The sequence below is a fragment of the Adiantum capillus-veneris genome, chromosome 13, assembly GCF_014529385.1.
Source record: "Adiantum capillus-veneris isolate H3 chromosome 13, ASM1452938v2, whole genome shotgun sequence".
NCBI classification, from domain to species: domain Eukaryota; kingdom Viridiplantae; phylum Streptophyta; class Polypodiopsida; order Polypodiales; family Pteridaceae; genus Adiantum; species Adiantum capillus-veneris.
Window position 1 is genome coordinate 35,077,835 of NC_140943.1, and position 17,762 is coordinate 35,095,596.

At 44.9% G+C, this 17,762-nt stretch overlaps 1 protein-coding gene across 2 annotated transcripts in view; it reads left to right on the top strand.

Annotated features, from left to right (window-relative positions):
• The window catches only part of LOC147443800 (Nucleotide-diphospho-sugar transferases superfamily protein), a 64,037-nt gene that overhangs the window by 29,308 nt on the left and 16,967 nt on the right, over window positions 1–17,762 (top strand). The window contains exons 2-4 of one of the 2 annotated variants that reach the window (XM_086526598.1): window positions 6,591–6,646; window positions 6,715–6,889; window positions 6,992–7,093. In XM_086526598.1, the coding sequence (XP_086382724.1) occupies window positions 6,591–6,646; window positions 6,715–6,889; window positions 6,992–7,093 (333 nt within the window). The remainder of the gene's footprint in view (window positions 1–6,590; window positions 6,647–6,714; window positions 6,890–6,991; window positions 7,094–17,762) is intronic. The other variant, XM_086526599.1, reaches the window with a different exon arrangement.

A 17,762-nucleotide genomic window follows, 5' to 3' on the forward strand; every position in this document is an offset into this window, starting at 1 on the left:
CCCAGTTTCCCAACAAAAGTCACTTAAATTAATAAGTGAAAAATGTCAAAAATAGGGAAAATAGGTCTATGCATTGTAAAAATGCTCCTGATGGGTTCTGTCTGAAATGTGATGATCATGCTGTGTGCAACCAGAGGACATGCATCTAATCTAAGTGTCTGGACATGCATGGTCTGCGAACAGAGTCACAAAAGTGCCAAATCACTTCCTATTCTAGACTGACTTGACTAAACTAAATCTTGGTCATGCTGTAGCTTGTCCACGGACACATAGGGTTGGATGTGTCACGTGACATCCCCTCCTTTTCAAAGTGAGGTACTAGTACCGAACTGTATGTCATCGAGGGAGCTAGCATCCGAAATCCTGGAAAGGACTCATCGCTGGCCCACGCTGATGCGTGGGTCATGCTTGCTTCTTTGGGCCTTGTCGAAATCGACAGTCTTCTGTGGCTCCTTCAATGCTTCAACATCGTCTAGAGTCATGCGTCTACCTTCTTCAAGAATCTTCGAGGATGAAAATTCCTGAAACCACTTCCAACACAAAAACATGAACATACCCATTCCATGTAAAGTGAGTGGAAAAAATCTCCTCTTCTCTAAAGATTGTGCATGCAATGTAGATGAACAAATAGACGGAGTGCCAATCCGTTCACCACACACACGCAAACAATGAGATCGAATCTTGTATTTCTGATCTAAATGAATGAAGTGTGGCAAATCACAATGGTCATGCCGATGCTTGATGCGCAATCCTTTGTGTGCTCGTTTGGAAACTGTGTCATGCCAAGGAAGAGACATAGAATGTGAGTTCCTTGGGTGCAAACATTTCAGCTTTTCATGAATCATCTGCATACATCCGTGCTCATTCATGAGTGAATCGTGCTCATCGAACAATATGTCATGCCTAGGAAAAGAGATCACATAAGGATGCTGACTAAAATACAGGAAACGATCACGAATGAAACACTCGAACAATGCTTGTTGACTAATCATGCGATCACATAGTACCTCCTGTGGGGGTTCTTTGGACCTAGGCTCGAGAGCCAATATCGGTTCTTCGTGTTTGGTCGAATCTTCCTGTGGGGTTCTGTGGACCTCGACTCAAGAGCCAAGATCGGTTCTTCGTGATTGATTGAATCTGCAATGAGGTTAGCTTCACTAGAGAAAGTATCAACTAACACATCATCCTTGTGAACAATCACATCATCTTCATGCAAATCATCATGCTTGTGAGAAATCACATCTTGATCATACTGTAAATCATCATGCTTGTCATTGTCATCCAAATCATCATGCTTATCATTATCAGGCAATTCATCATGCTTATCATCATGCGAATCCTGTGTCATGCTTTGGAGAAGAGAAGACTGAGAGAGTCTCCTTTTCTCGAATTTCTTGCATCTGTGCCTGCACTTGAGGAAAGAATTGGAACAAGGTGTCTTTCCTTTTGTTGTGCTCATGCTCTATGGCTGCCATTCTTTCTTCGGCCGCCAAGCGCGCTTGCTCACGCTCACGCTCACGTTCAATAGCTACCTTTCTTTCTTCGCGTTCTAACTTTCTTTCCATAAACAACTGCTTCAACTCCTCCATAGGAGTTAGTGCAATCCTTGGCATAGATTGGGAAGGAGGAGGGTCGGAAAAATCTCCTGGTGGGGAAAATTCTTCTTCCCCACCCTCATGCTCATCACCTCCATGCGAAGTATCCATGCTGCTTCGGGTGATGACCATTTACTGAAGTCTTGGGTTCTTAAGTTCACGAGGAACTTGGGTTCTTGTGGGTCTTGGGTTCTTGGGGGACTTGAGTTCTTGAGGTTCTTGAGGGTCTTGAAGGTCTTGGGAGGTTCTTAAGGTTCTTCTTTCGCTTGCAATCTGTGTTAGAGAAGGATCTTCTCTACACCCGTGTTAGGTGCAGCGGAATGATTGTTTGCGCTTTGCTCAAGACGAGTGCTCCGAACTGTGCTCAAGGTTTCTTTTAGTTCTTATGGAAGGGAGAGCCTTCCGTTCTTAATGGAAAGTGCTATGATCACAAACAAAGTGAATGGACACTGTGCGTGCAAGTGTATGAGACTGAGAGAGAGAGAGAGAAGAGAGATACGACACCAGAGACGACGTAAAACCCTCCTCCGAAGGCCCCACTCTCGTCGGCGAGAGTGGTCTACTTATTGATTGCACAAGGTGGTACAATGACGATGCAATGGACTGATGCAACCTGGGACTATGTCGGTGACGACGACGGTGATGACGACGACGACTTTAGGGCTGAAATCTGTGGTCTTCTATCTGCTGAATTTCGGGGCTGTTTCGGTGGCTGAAAATGACCGTTTTGGCTGCGTTTTCTATGGCTGAAAATGGGGGTCTTCTGCAACCAACTAGGGCTGAATCTGCTGCTGTCCTTAACTGCTGAAAATGCTGCCTCTTCTGCTACAGGTTGGCTGAAAATAGGAAACGCTGGTAAATTTGAAAAACGCTAGTAATAACGCTAGGTAGCTGGGAAGTTCTGGTACTGCTGATGGCGATCTGTAAACGCCAGGGCTTGGGGGACTGTTGGCGGCCAAGCAATGTTGAAAACGCCAATGCTAGGGGAGGTACTGATGGAGAAAACGCTAGGGCTGAGTATCTGTGGCGATCAAGCAACTCTACAAAACGCCAGGGATGGGGAAGTGCTGAGGTTGTCCAAAAACGCTAGGCTATGGGAAGCTTGGCGCTTGAGGGTTCTTGCTGAGAAGAATGCCAGTTGAGCGGGAAGCTCCTGTTGCCTCTTCCGCCATTTAGTGCTAACTTGGATTTGCTTATATACAAACTTAGCAAAATTGCCCTACCTACTTTTGTTGGAAAGTCACTTAAAAATAATAAGTGAAAAATGTCAAAAATAGGGAAAATAGGCTAAATGCACTGGAAAATTCCCTTAACTGATTCTAATGGATTCTGATGGGAATTCTGATGATCATGCTGTGTGCAACCAGAGGATATGCATCTATGCTAAGTGAATGGGCATGCACGGTCTACGAATAGACTCACAAAAGTGCCAGATCACTTCTAATCTAGATTGACTGGACTGACTGAACCCTGATCATGCTATAGCTTGTCCACGGACACATAGGGTTGGATGTGTCACGTGACAACCCGAGCTCTACTCTTTTCCGCGGGCGCACCCCTTGGCGGCCTTGCGCTCACACCAAGGTTGCTTTTTCCCACCTCACGTCTATTGGCCGGCCGCTAAGTGCACGGTGCGCTCTCAATGAGTGAAAAGAGGCACAAGGGGAGGTTGGACAAACCCTTCTTTCTTGGGTTTCCTGTCACTCTTCAAAAACACGATTAGGAATCGACACGCCCAAGAAGTCTTGGGTTACGTGCGACCGCAACAAGCAAAAAAATTATGTGGTTCTTTCCTTGAGTGTGATACAGAACACTCTCAAAGCTCTGATACCAATGTTAGGTGCAACAGAAGTGAATGTTGAACTTTGCTCAAGATGAGTGCTTCGAACTGTGCTCAAGGTTCCTATTACTTACGGAAGGGAGAGCCTTCCGTTCCTTTAGTGAGAGAGTGCAAATGATCACAAACAAAGTGAATTGCAGTGTGAATGAAGGTGTTGAGACTGAGTGATAGAGAGAGAAGAATACGACACTAGGAAGTTGTCAAACCCTCCTCCAAGGGCCCTTCTCTTGACGGCGAGAGAAGTCTATTCTATTGATTGCACAATCTGGTACAAGATGCTGATGCAAGTGGTGAGACTATGATGCAAGGTGGATCTAAACTTGGAGACAACGGCGACGACGACGGCTGAAAACACTATCTTCTGGGATGTTCTTCTTCTGCTGAATTTGATGGGTCTTCTGCTGAATTCTACTGCTGCTAACACGTTGAGTTCTGTTGCTGCAAATCGCTGCCTTGCTGGTTCAAAACGCTATCTCTGCTGGTCCAAAAACGTTGGTCATGCTGTCTCTAAAAACGCTGCCTTTGCTGCCTTTGAAAAACACTGGCTGCAGTCCTTAAAAACGTTGATTTGCTGGTTGTAAATCGCTATGGCAGCAGGCTGGAAATAGCTGAACTGCTAGGCTGAAAACGCCGGGAAGTCACTGCTGAAAACGCTGAGGTTTAGGGCTGAAAACGCTGATGGTCTAGAGCTGAAAACGCTAGGGGTGCTTTGGGGGAATCTTGCTTGAGAAGGTGCTCCAAAGGGCCTGCTGCACTGGGTGCATGTTGCTCTCCTTCCTCCTTCTGCCAAAAATGCTAGTGCTAGGGTTTCCTTATATGTGAACTTAGGCAATTTGCCCTACCCAGTTTCCCAACAAAAGTCACTTAAATTAATAAGTGAAAAATGTCAAAAATAGGGAAAATAGGTCTATGCATTGTAAAAATGCTCCTGATGGGTTCTGTCTGAAATGTGATGATCATGCTGTGTGCAACCAGAGGACATGCATCTAATCTAAGTGTCTGGACATGCACGGTCTCCGAACAGACTCACAAAAGTGCCAGATCACTTCCTATTCTAGACTGACTTGACTGAACTGAATCCTGGTCATGTTGTAGCTTGTCCACAGACACATAGGGTTGGATGTGTCACGTGACACTAATAGGTCCAGGATCAGAAGCTGGAGTGCCTCAAATAAAATTCCAGTAGTCCGGGATCGGGAGCCGAAGATACTTCAAATAAAATTCCAGTAGTCTTTGGTTTTGTTTGCTCTTTAGTCGGACCGGTATGCTTTTAGAAAAGCACATGCCTGATGCTCTGATACCACTGTCACAAGACGGGCACCACGTGCCAATAGAAAAGAATAGACGAAATAGACTTTTAGCGCTTTTAGCTGTTCAATAACAATTGAACTGTGAGAGAGAGATGACAGGCGATCTGAAGTGGCGGAATTCCACTCCAGAGAGTATTGGCCCCAAACCTTGGCGCCCCTTTTGGTATATCTTTATACTACATCAACACAGTACAAGCTGATACTCCAGAGCCGGTTCCGGCGAGGAAAAGGGCTGAAATCTAAAACGCTAGGGTTGATCTGGTGAACTTGCAAGCTCTAGGCTGATCAGCCGATTTGGAGCAAAAACGCTAGAGCTGAGGGTCGATCTGAAGCAAAAACGCTAGGGCCGGTTTGTTGCTGGCGCTAGCTGCAATTGATGCAAATCGATGGCCCAAGTTGCTCCCTTTACATGTGAGATTTGTAGGTTATAAACTCCTAAAGGCTTAGGTAGGGCAAAACCTTTGTCAAATTCTTATAAAATATATCATTAAAATGATTTATTAATAAGTTTGACCATGGCTAAGTTTTTGTGTGAAACTGTCGCATATCTTTATGAGGAGATTTATTGCGATAGATCCGAGATCTTTTGGTTGCCTGGTCAGAAGGAGGTTTGCTCGCGGTTGTAGACAAGTTCTTCACCCGATTCACCCTTTTCCGCTGCATCTTTGATAGACATTTCCTACAACAAATTTATGGCTTCAGTATTTGCCAACAGGACCTCATTAAATCCACGAGCACCAAACCACGGACCGGGGGGGGGGGGGTGGTGTGTTGTAGTGCACTTTTTGCTAGGCATTTGCTGTGTGGGTGGTTTTGTTACTATATGTCTGAATCTTTGTGTGTATTTAAGCGTTGGAAATCCATGGGAAATTCCTCGGAGACCACTTCTGAGATCAAAACCTGTTTGTATGAGGATTTTGAGGAGGCTCAGAAAGCTTGGAATGGTCAGGCACCTGTTCTTGAGGTGCGTGTTCTTGTACAGGACCTCATGGACCCGGTTGCGCAGTATGCCACAAACACACACACACACACACACATGTTGTAGCGTGCTTCTATGTCCTTTTTCTTGTGAATGTTGTTGCTGTCCTTTCCTACTCTCCACACACACACACACACACACACAATTTAATTTCTTACATTATCAACCATCCACGTACATACACACTGACGCTCATGGCCTGATCTATATACATGTGCGCACACATCCACAATTCAGTGTTATGTCAAGAATAGGCTATCTTAACAGCTTTCTAAGGCCTTGTATGATTGAATGCTCATTTCGTTATCATGTACATAATGTGTGTTGGGTCTCAGCCACCCTTGGACCCCCTGTAAACATGCTCATATATGTACAAACCTATAAAGGCTAAAGAAACCCCTAATGCAACGTCTCGCTTTAGTGTGCTGGCTTGGATCTAGGTATGTGTTCTTTAACCCCGCAATACCTATATGCTTTTTTTGGGCATACTCGAAACAAATTCACAAAATGAAATGAGACAATGAAACAGCGAAACACACAAAACTGTCTCTTGTGACTATGGAACTTGAATTGCATGATTAATCAATTCCAGTGTGTTATGCATAGATGCTGCTCTCAAACACTTTAGCTCAAGACTCCATGTTGATGGTAAAGGGATCCAATAAGCAACAATTTGAAGGCTAACAAAAGCACTTTTGTATTAGCCATGCCATAAAGCTCTTTTTGCAACTTCATGTGACCTCAAACGTTCAGCTTGTCGATCAACTCCTGCACAGTCTGTAGAAGTCCATTTTGCTGAGTGTCAATGAAGTATTAATCTCATTATTATTATTATTATTATTTTGGTTTACTTTGGATTACTGCAGGGCTGCGTGATATGCTTGTTTCTTGCTCTGGGCTGGGCATTTGCAGCTTCTGTAAGGTAAGAAGCAGTATTATCAGGTGTATACATAACACTGTACTAGTCAAATCATTTGTCCCACTTCACAGAAACAAAAAGCTGAAAAGAATCAAGGAAGGAGAGCAGTCAGGAAATAGCTTTTCCTTCATTTATCCAGATATAAATGATCTGGAACATTCCGCTCAAAGGAAGCTGCCACGTGTAACTGTTATAATGCCGGTCAAGGGTGTTTCAGAACACAGTAGAAGCAATTGGAGGAGTCAGGCAAGATGACTTGTTTTGGATGGGTGTTTCTAAATTTTCTTTACATTTGCTGGTTGAAGTGAGACGAGAACTTCCAAGCACCAATTTTTTTTCGATTGTCAGGTTATATCTTTATATGGAGGTCCGACAGAATTTTTCTTTGTTGTTGAGAGTGAAGATGATCCTGCTTATAAAGTGGTATCAGAATTGCTACTGGATTTGCAGGTTAGCATGGATTTACATCTATGTCACCGTACCGGATTTCACGAGTCATCGTTTTTCTTAATCATAGTAACTTTGATCATTTAAGGGTGTTTACACTTTTTATTTCTGTGTCTCAAAGAGAGCTTATTAGAAGTGGGATCTTCTTTTACTCTTTTAAGATCAATCTTTCATGGAGATTTGATTAGAAGAGTGTGGACATGAGTTTTTAATACAGAAGCGACACTTGGACTTGGGCATCTGAGTGGATACAAAAGATGGACCATTTTTTGGGATCAATGCATTTTTCTGCAGAGAAGTGGTCGACCCTATCAAAAGAACAGTTCTTAAAATCTTGCTGGGTTGTTAAAGTATCAAAGTATATTTACAAACAGACACACCAGCTCAAAGCACACGAGCAGTAGCAGCAACAGTAGCAGAAGTGGGACTTGGCCATTCTCTGAAAGCTGAGCACCTCAAATGCTCTGAGCAAACATCTCCAAAGGAGGGGACAATAAGGTAGAGAAATATGGAAGGGAATAATGGTGAATGGGAACAAAGGGGCAGAACAGTAACGGGGGGACTGAAGTGCGAACAAAAAACAATTAAATTAGTCACAAGAAACCATGAGCCTCTAGAAGCCTAGCTCTACAAAGAAAGCTCCACTAGTCTGAAATATGTGTGGCTTGTTCAATGGCTGCGACATCTGTATGTATGCAAACTTAACTTTGCGAAGTGCTCAACGATGCCACTTTACAAGACAAGCTGCTCGTCACATGAGAAGAAGTGGTCATGCTAATTTTAAGTACACTATAGAATAGAGCTAGAGAGAGAAGTAGCGTAGTAGGGGGGAAATTGGACTCGGGGACATTAGAAGAGTTTTTGAAGCTTCAAGCTTGCTCATTGCTGGCCAAGAGCAAGGAGGGAAGGGATGATTGGAGCCAACCTTGTGCCCAAGTCTGTGCACGAGGGCCCGTGAATTGCGGTGGGATTTGTGGCATGATTCATGGTGGGCTGTGCAGTGCAGACCCTTTCTAACATTGTAGCGCGTATGGATAGTTGCTGATGGGGCGCTAGCTTGCTTTTTTGGTGCTAGTGATTGTTAACAGTTGATTTTTAGAGCTTTTAGGCACTTTGTAAAAATAACTTTTCAAAGTGACCTTTCGATATGAGGGCAGGTGCTGCCAAGGCTCCATTAGCAGGCAGGCTATGTGAGTGGGCTCATACAGGGAAACTTGATCAATAAAACCAAGACGTACCGCAAGGGGCACCTGTTGGAGGGCATATCTTTGAGTGGGTAACTGAGGCTCAGTGTGTCTTGTCCGTAGCATTCGCTTTCAGATCAAGTCTCTTTTCAATGAGTTTGTGGTATTGTTTGTTGCATTGATTTATCTCCATGCCAGGTGACTTGCCGGATCCAATGGTATGAGATGTTACGTGACACATCTAACCCTATCTGTACGTGGACAAGCTACTTCATGACAAGGGTTGGGTTCACTTCAGTCACAGTCTAGAATAGGAAGTGATCTAGCACTTTTGTGAGTCTGTTCGCAGACCGTGCATGTAACAGGCCTGTTAACTTCAAAAAGGGCGGTAAACCTTAGACTTAAACTTTATTTGCTTTCACCCATTATTAGTCCTCTATTCTACCTGTGCTATAATGACACAAGAGAGGGGAATGGGATACAGGTTGCTAGATTACACCTGTATGAGAAGACTGACACCAGATTGGCCCCTAAATAGGCGCCCCTTTCGGTATTTCTTTATTCTTTAAAAGAGGGAATAAAAGCTGTGGTTCCCTACAAGCTGCCCCGCACAATCTGGGCTGAATTTCATTTGTTCTGCCCGATTTCGGCAGCATAACTGTACTAGGATCCTTCACAGTCAGTATCCCCACGCATTAGATGACTTTCCCGACGCATACGGACACTTTGCAAAACCTGGCGAGAATCTGCAGCACGTTGAATTCTGTGTTTTCTGTCCCAAAAATGCGCCAGATCACATGTACAGCGGTCCCCTCGCGTCCCCGAACCTCCCGGGGGTATTAGGTTCCATTTAGGGCCGAAACCCTAAACCTGCAAAAATACACAGCAGGCTGTAATTCACTGTTTCGGGCTCCGTTTCGCGTGCCGGTCGCATCTGTAGCAAGTCCTCGAGCTCCCGCACCTGTTGGGCTACTTGCCCTTTGAATCGGACGAGATTTCGCACGTGAAACCTCTCCAAATCACCTGTACCTACGGGGGATTAGCTGTTAGTTAATCCAGTACTTGTGCAAGAGGCTCTTGCCTCGGCAATCGCGCATAAACCCACACAACTGTACATTGATCAATTGAAAAGCCCACTAGAGGGACAGAGAGAGCAGTGAGAGGTGTGCAGGTCATGACATCCTGCACCTCACTGTACCTAGAGGGTAAGCTAGCACTCCATTGAAGCTCTCCCACCTGTGACAACACTCAAAAACGAGCTCACAGCTGAAAATCACGTTTTTGCCTTCTCTTTAAGTAGTAAACTGGCCTCAGAGTGCCAAGTGTCACTCATTTGTGCATTTTCCGCTTTAGACCCTCGGGTCTAAAAATATCTCACCAGCAGCCTCTGTTGACTTGGCCACAGAGTAACAAAATGATCCCCATGTCAAACTGCACGTAATGACGCGAAGACATTTTGTCGTCCAAAAATAGCAGTCCCTAAAATTTAGGAGTTTCTGCCATTACATTCTTCTAGGTCATCTGACCCTCTTTGTACACTGCAGCCACACCCAGAACTGAAATGTAGGCTATGTAGCAAAGGATTCCGCTTTGGCTGGCCAATGACCCCACTTTGGCTAACCATAGTCCTTGTCCAACCTTAGTGCTCTTTAGCCCTCAGGCCTGGACTCTCTCTGAACAATTCCACACTGGCTATGCAATGCAGGGCAGTTAGATTTCCAGAGGGGTGTTTCCAAAAGGTAAAACAAATGAAATTTCCCAAAGAAAGAGAAAATAAACAAAAATGGAATTGCCACTGGCTGGTGACATACCCCTCTCTTGAAATCTCAAACGTCCTCGTTTGCACCTATGTCGTACATGCTTACAGTCAGCACTCGGGTGTCCGGACACCGTGTCAGCACATGTACGACACATACATGCTCACAGTCAACACCTCGTTGACACATGTATTGCCTGCGTGTGAACCCTGTCCCAATGACATAGTGGAAGCGTCACACTCTGCCATTGCTTTGAGTCTATAACTTTCCAATGACAAAATGGAAGCGTCACATTTTGCCACTGTCTTTTAGTACACGTTGGATCCAGTAACCTTTCGAGCATACCCAAACCGACAGTTTAAGAATGCAGTTACACATGTACTCTTCAATAGAAATAATTGTTGTACCCTTGACAAACTGACAAGAAATACTCACTTCTATAGCACTAAACAAACTTTTGGACATTCCATAAGAGCAATTGCCAAACTGAAAATCTGTACAGCTCTAACATTCATGTAACATGCACTTCATTTGAGCTCACTGTAAGTAACATGTACATCATTTCTTTCAGAAGCCATTGTCACACTGACAATCCATGTAGCCCTGAATCTCAAGGGGTCAAGGTAGGTTACAAACCAAGGTTTTAAGTTCCCATACTTTTAGTGACTCTGCAAGTTCACTTTTTTCCATCGACTTGACATCCAGAGGTGAATAGCTTTTGAACTTTACCAAACAGCACCTTGCAACCTTGTCTTTTCTTTTCTTTCTTTATGTGCTAAAATCTGTTCCGGGACCAAGATCTCGTCAAGTTCCTCGACTTTTGGTTGATCTTCAGCTGGCATATCTTCTGGCACATCACCCACATAGGGTCTGAGAAGACTCACGTGAAACGCATTGTGAATCTTCCAACTCTCAGGCAATTTCAGCCTTTATGCAATATCACTGATTTGCATACTGAGTATCGAAAACAATCTTTCTCTGCTCTTCATCTTGATTAACCTATGATCTATCCTTATGCTGTCACTTTTATTGGGCTGAGAATTCTCTTTTTGACCCAATTTTGGCAGCATAACTGTAGTAGAAACCTTCACAACCAAAAATCCACATATCCAAGTGATTATCCACGCATAATAGAGCACTTTTGCAAACCTGTCCTGGAAATTCAGCACGCTGAATTCTCTGTTTTTAGCTCCTAAAATGCTCCAGATCACTTGCATTACTGTCCTCTAGCTTCCCCGAAGCTCTTGGGATAAAAAGGCATCAAATAGGGTCAAAATCCTAAATTTACAGAAAAATACAGCAAGCTGTATTTTCTTCTTTCGGGCTCTGTTTTGCGTGCCAATCGCACCAATTCGTAGCCTTTGATCTTCTGCATTAGTAGGACTACTTGCCCTCTGATTTACACGAGATTTCTCGCAAGAAATCTTGTTAAATCATCTTGTACTTGTTTTGAATTAGCCTTTAGCTAATTCGGTACCTGTATGAAATCATTCCAAGTGGAAGGAGTCTGTCCTTGTAACAACAGTGTATTCCACCACTGACTTGCATTTTTTTTTTTCTCCAGAAAAGTGGCAGCTTTCTTGACTTTAAATGCTCCTTCCAACAAATGCTTTGTCAAACTGTTCGAGGAAAGAGAAAACCTTTGTCCTCTCATCAAAGCCATTGAATATGTCAATGGACTCACACTGATCATCTTCTTTGTATGGCTTTAGCTTATCCATTGACTCCAAATTGTCAAAAGAGACAGTTTACAAAATGGCTACATCTGTGGGGGCCATCTGTACTCTCTGGCTAGTAACATGTTGATGTCCAAGTGTCATATTTACTGATGGGATTGAAAAACTAGCTATACCCAAGTTGCCTTGTGACACCCCAAACTGACCTTGTGTGCCTTGAAATCCTGGGTGCAAACTAATGTTTGTATACATGGGGTTGGGCACCATGCCTTGCATACCTCTAAACACTGTTCTTGGCATGCCAAAACTGCCTTGAACTTGATGTGCTATTGATGAAGATTGTATGAACTCCATAAATCTTGGATTCTCCATCAATTGCTTGAACATGGTCACAGCAGTAACAACCTGCAAAGCTTTCTTTGCTTCGCCTGAACTCTCGCCAATTTCATGTGCAGTTGTAATAGGCTGTCTATCCTCTGAAGAGGAACCCTCTTCCTTGCTGCCATCCATCCTAAATCCAAAGAAAGACTCCTAGCCTTTTCACCTGTATCCAAAGAAAGACTCTCGTAGCCTTTCTCACCTGTAAATCCAAAGAAAGACTCGTAGCCTTTCTCACCTGTATCCAAAGGAAAACTCTCGTAGCCTTTCTCACCTGTAAATCCACTCGATCTACTTTCAAACTCTCTGTGTTTTCAAGGTCATCCCAAACTCTCTCTGTGTCTTTAACCCAAACTGACCAAGGCTCACTTTTTGAGGAAAAAGTGATTTAATCCCGTCGATGGAACCATGTAACCGGCCTGTTAACTTCAAAAAGGGCGGTAGACCTTAGACTTAAACCTTATTTGCTTTCACCCATTTAATTTGTCGCCCACTTTACGTGTACTTTCAAGACACAACAAAGGGGAAAGGGATACAGGTTGGTAGATTGCACCTATATGAGAAGACCGACACCAGATTGGCCCCTAAATAGGTGCCCCTTTCGGTATTTCTTTATTCTTTAAAAGAGGGAATAAAAACTGTGGTTCCCTACAAGCTGCCTCGCACAATCTTGGCTGAATTTCATTTGTTTTGGCCCGATTTCGGCAGCATAACTGTACTAGGATCCTTCACAGTCAGTATCCCCACGCATTAGATGACTTTCCCGACGCATACAGACACTTTGCAAAACCTGGCGAGAATCTGCAGCACGCTGAATTCTCTGTTTTCTGCCCCAAAAATGCGCCAGATCATCTGTGCAGCGGTCCCCTCGCGTCCCCGAATCTCCTGGGGGTATTGGGGTCCGTTTAGGGCCGAAACCCTAAACCTGCAAAAATACACAGCAGGCTGTAATTCACTGTTTCGGGCTCCGTTTCGCGTGCCGGTCGCATCCGTAGTAAGTTCTCGAGCTCCCACGCTTGTAGGGCTACTTGCCCTTTGAATCGGACGAGATTTCGCACGTGAAACCTCTCCGAATCACCTGTACCTGTGGGGGATTAGCCGCTAGCTAATCCAATACCTGTGCAAGAGGCTCTTGCCTCGGCAATCGCGCATGAACCCACACAACTATACATTGGTCAATTGAAAAGCCCACTAGAGGGGCATAACCATAAAGAATAGGGGACAGAGAGAGCAGTGAGAGGTGTGCAGGTCATGACATCCTGCACCTCACTGTACATAGAGGGTAAGCCAGCACTCCATTGAAGCTCTCCCACCTGTGACAACACTCAAAAACGAGCTCACAGCTGAAAATCACGTTTTTGCCTTCTCTTTAAGTAGTAAACTGGCCTCAGAGTGCCAAGTGTCACTCATTTGTGCATTTTCCGCTTTAGACCCTCGGGTCTAAAAATATCTCACCTGCAGCCTTTGTTGACTTGGCCACAGAGTAACAAAATGATCCCCATGTCAAACTGCACGTAATGACGTGAAGACATTTTGCTGTCCAAAAATAGCAGTCCCTAAAATTTAGGAGTTTCTGCCATTACATTCTTCTAGGTCATCTGACTCTCTTTGTACACTGCAGCCACACCCATAACTGAAATGTAGCCTATGTAGCAAAGGATTCCGCTTTGGCTGGCCAATGACCCCACTTTGGCTAACCATAGTCCTTGTCCAACCTTAGTGCTCTTTAGTCCTCAGGCCTGGACTCTCTCTGAACAATTCCACACTGGCTATGCAATGCAGGGCAGTTAGATTTCCAGAGGGGTGTTTCCAAAAGGTAAAACAAACGAAATTCCCCAAAGAAAGAGAAAATAAACAAAAATGGAATTGCCACTGGCCGGTGACAGTGCATGTCCAGACACTGAGATTAGATGCATATCCTTTGGTTACACACAACATGATCATCAGATTTCCATCATAACCCATCAGGAGCATTTTTACAGTGCATAGACCTATTTTCCCTATTTTGACATTTTCACTTATTATTTTTAAGTGACTTTTGTTGGGAACTGGGTAGGGCAAATTCACTAAGCAAGTATATATAGAAACCTAGCGCTAGCACTTTTGGGCAGAAGTTGTCCACATTTAATACATAAGAGAAATCTCCTTCAATGCATACCTCCACATGACAATCTCTAAGATTTAGGTTCACTACACCACAGGCAGCAGGAACTTCGCGTTCAACAAGCACCTTCTCAACAGGACCCCCCCAAGATGCTCTAGCGTTTTTGCATCACAGCAAAGGCCTGACGTTTTTCACACAGCAGGCCAGCCCTTGCATTTTTGCATAGAAGATCAGCCTCGGCGACAATAAGACATAGCAGACCAGCCCTAGCGTTAGCAGTTTTCCATAGAAAGACAGATCAGCCCTAGCGTTTTTGGAGCAGCATAACAGCCAGCGTTTTGCGGTTCTGTCAGTAGTCAAACATCGCAGTAGAACCCCCGAACCACGCAGATCTCACCTTCCCGCAGCAGCAGATCCTCGCTGCGCGGTTAGATACATCGAAGTTCGCAGTTTCAGCCCGGAAAACGCAAATTTCAGCATCTGCGTTTTCAGCGCGTCGTTGTCGCATCGTCGCCATCGACATCGCCACCGACATAGAGTCAGAATTCAGCAGATAAAGAGTTGCAGATTTCAGCCATAAGCATTTTCAGATTTCAGCCCGTCTCGTCGTTATCCTCATCGTCGTCGACATCCTCGGCCAGCCCAAAGCATTGTAGAGATTTGTGCAATCAATAGTAGACCGCTCTCGCCATAGAGAGTGGGGCCTTCGGAGGAGGGTTTTGACAACATTCTGGTGTTGTATTCTTCTCTCTCTATCTCTCTGTCTCAACACCTTCATTCACAAGTGTTTATCCACTTTGTTTGTGTCCATTGCACTCTCTCACTAAAGGAACGGAAGGCTCTCCCTTCCGTAAGAAAAAAGGAACCTTGAGCACAGTTCGGAGCACTATCTTGAGCAAAGTTCAACATTCACTTCCACTGCACCTTACATTGGTATTAGAGCTTTGGCAATGTGTTGTATCACTCAAGGAAAGAACCACAAGAACCACATAATTTTTTTTTTCTTGTTGCGGTCACACGTAACCCAAGACCTCTTTGGTGTGTCGATTCCTAATTGTGTTTTTGAAGAGTGACAGGAAACCCAAGAAAGAAGGGCTTGTCTAGCCTCCCCTTGTTTCTCTTTTCACTCATTGAGAGCGGACCGTGCACTTAGCGGCCGGCCAATCGAAGTGAGGTGGGAAAAAGAAACCTTGGTGTGAGCGCAAAGCCGCCAAGGGGTGCGCCCGCGGAAAGGAGTAGAGCTCGGATAAGAGGAGATCCTTCTCTAACACAGATTGCCAGCGACAGAAGGACCTCAAGAACCTCAAGAACTCAAGAACCCCAAGAATCCAAGACCCACAAGAACCCAAGTTTCTCATGAACTTAAGAACCCAAGACTTTAGTGGATGGTCATCACCCGAAGCGGAATGGATACTTCGCATGAAGGTGGTGAGCATGGGAGTGGCGAAGAAGAGTTGTCCCCACCAGGAGTTTTTTTCGACCCTCCCCCTATTCCATCTACGCCAAGGATTGCACTAACTCCTATGGAGGAGTTGAAGCAGTTGTTTATGAACAGGAAGTTAGAACGCGAAGAAAGAAAGGCAGCTATTGAGCGTGAGCATGAGCAAGCGCGCTTGCTGGCTGAAGAAAGAAGGGCAGCCATAGATTGTGAATACAAAGAAAGAGTGGCAGCCATAGAGCGTGAGCATGAGCAAGCACGCTTAGAAGCCTCGTAGAAAGTTTGATCGCGTGAACAAAGCAAGAGAAGCAGAATTTGATCGCGAGAACAAAGCAAGAAAAGAGAAGAGCGACCAACACATGAAAGAGTTGTTGCGACTCTTTTCTATTCTGCAGGCGCAGTTTGAACAAAATCATGAGCAGGAGACTCTCAGTCTCTTCTTCTCCAAAGCATGACACACATGACGATTTGCATGATCAAGATGTGATTTCTCACAAGCATGATGATTTGCAAGAAGATGATGTGATTGTTCACCAGGATGATGGTTTAGTTGATGCTTTTTCTAGCGAAGCTAACCCCGTTGTGCAGATTCAATCAATCACGAAGAACCGATCTTTGCTTTCGAGTCGAGGTCCACAGCATCCCCATAGGCAGATTTGATCGATCATGAAGAACCGATTGTAGCAGGGCTACAGTGTCACTTCACAGGACATACAGTTGGACAGTGGGTCACACTGGGACTAGTTCACACTGGACGGACCCTCTGGACGGACGTGTGGTCTGGGAGTGACGTGGCAGGATACCTACCGACGAGCGACTGTGGCCTAGTGGACCTCTTGGCCAGGTCACCACATGGTTGACATTTATGAGCCGTTGGTGCCTCTTTACGGTGGTACATATGAGTAGTCGTTTGTGGCAGTTCTATTATCTTGTACGTAGTCGTCTAGAGCGGGTCTTACACTGAGCACTGCTTCACCATCCCTGCACATCTGAGCCTCGACACCCCATTTTGTACCTGTGAGCCTTGGGCTGGAGCTGAGTGTGCTGCCACGCCCGAGTCTGTACATGGTTCTTTGAGCTAGTCGAGTCCGCATGTTCTGGTCCACTGTTGTGTCTCTATTGTTGTTATCCATTGTTCCTGTGTTTCATTCTGTTGAGAGAGTTTCCATTTGTTTGAGTGAGATTGTCGCGCACATTGCACTGAGGGGCACCCACACTGTAGAGAGCACGACACATTCGCGCTACACCGTTCTTGGCTGTCAAGTCGAGGTCCAAAGAACCCCCACAGGAAGTATTATGTGTTCGAATGATTAGGTGTCACGTGACACATCCATGTGTCTGTGGACAAGCTACAACATGATCAGGGTTCAGTTCAGTCAAGTCGAGGTGATCTGGCACTTTTGTGAGTCTGTTCGCAGACCGTGCATGTCCAGACACTTATATTAGATGCATATCCTCTGGTTGCACACAGCATGACGATCAGATTCCAGTCAGATTCCATAAGTAGCATTTTTACAGTGCATAGATCTATTTTCCCTATTTTTGACATTTTTCACTTATTATTTTAAGTGACTTTTGTTGGAAAGTAGGTAGGGCAATTTTGCTAAGTTTGTATAAATAGAACCCTAGCGCTAGCACTTTCTGGCAGAAGAGGCAGCATGAACCAAGGTTCAACAAGCAACTTCTCAGTAAGACTCCCATCTGAAGACCTAGCGTTTTGCAACTGCAATACCTAGCGTTTTTCATCCACAGGACCAGCCTTGGCGTTTTTGCATGGCAGATCAGCCTCGCCGACTATAAGACATAGAAGATCAGCCCTAGCGTTAGCAGATTACACAGCAAGGCGTAGCGTTGGCAGATTCCCCGCAACAGACAGATTTTAGCCCTAGCGTTTTTGCATCAGCATAGCGTTTTGCAGATTCTCCGCGAGGGAACACCAAGAAGCATCATCATTTTCAGTTTTCAGCAGTCAGACATCGCAGAAGTCCCGAACCTCGCAAATCTCACCTTCCCGCAGCAGATCCTTGCTGCACGGTCAGATCCCTCAAGGTTTACAGTTTCAGCCCGGAAAACGCAGATTTCAACATCTGCTTTTTCAGCGCGTCGTCGTCGCATCGTCGCCATTGACATCGTCA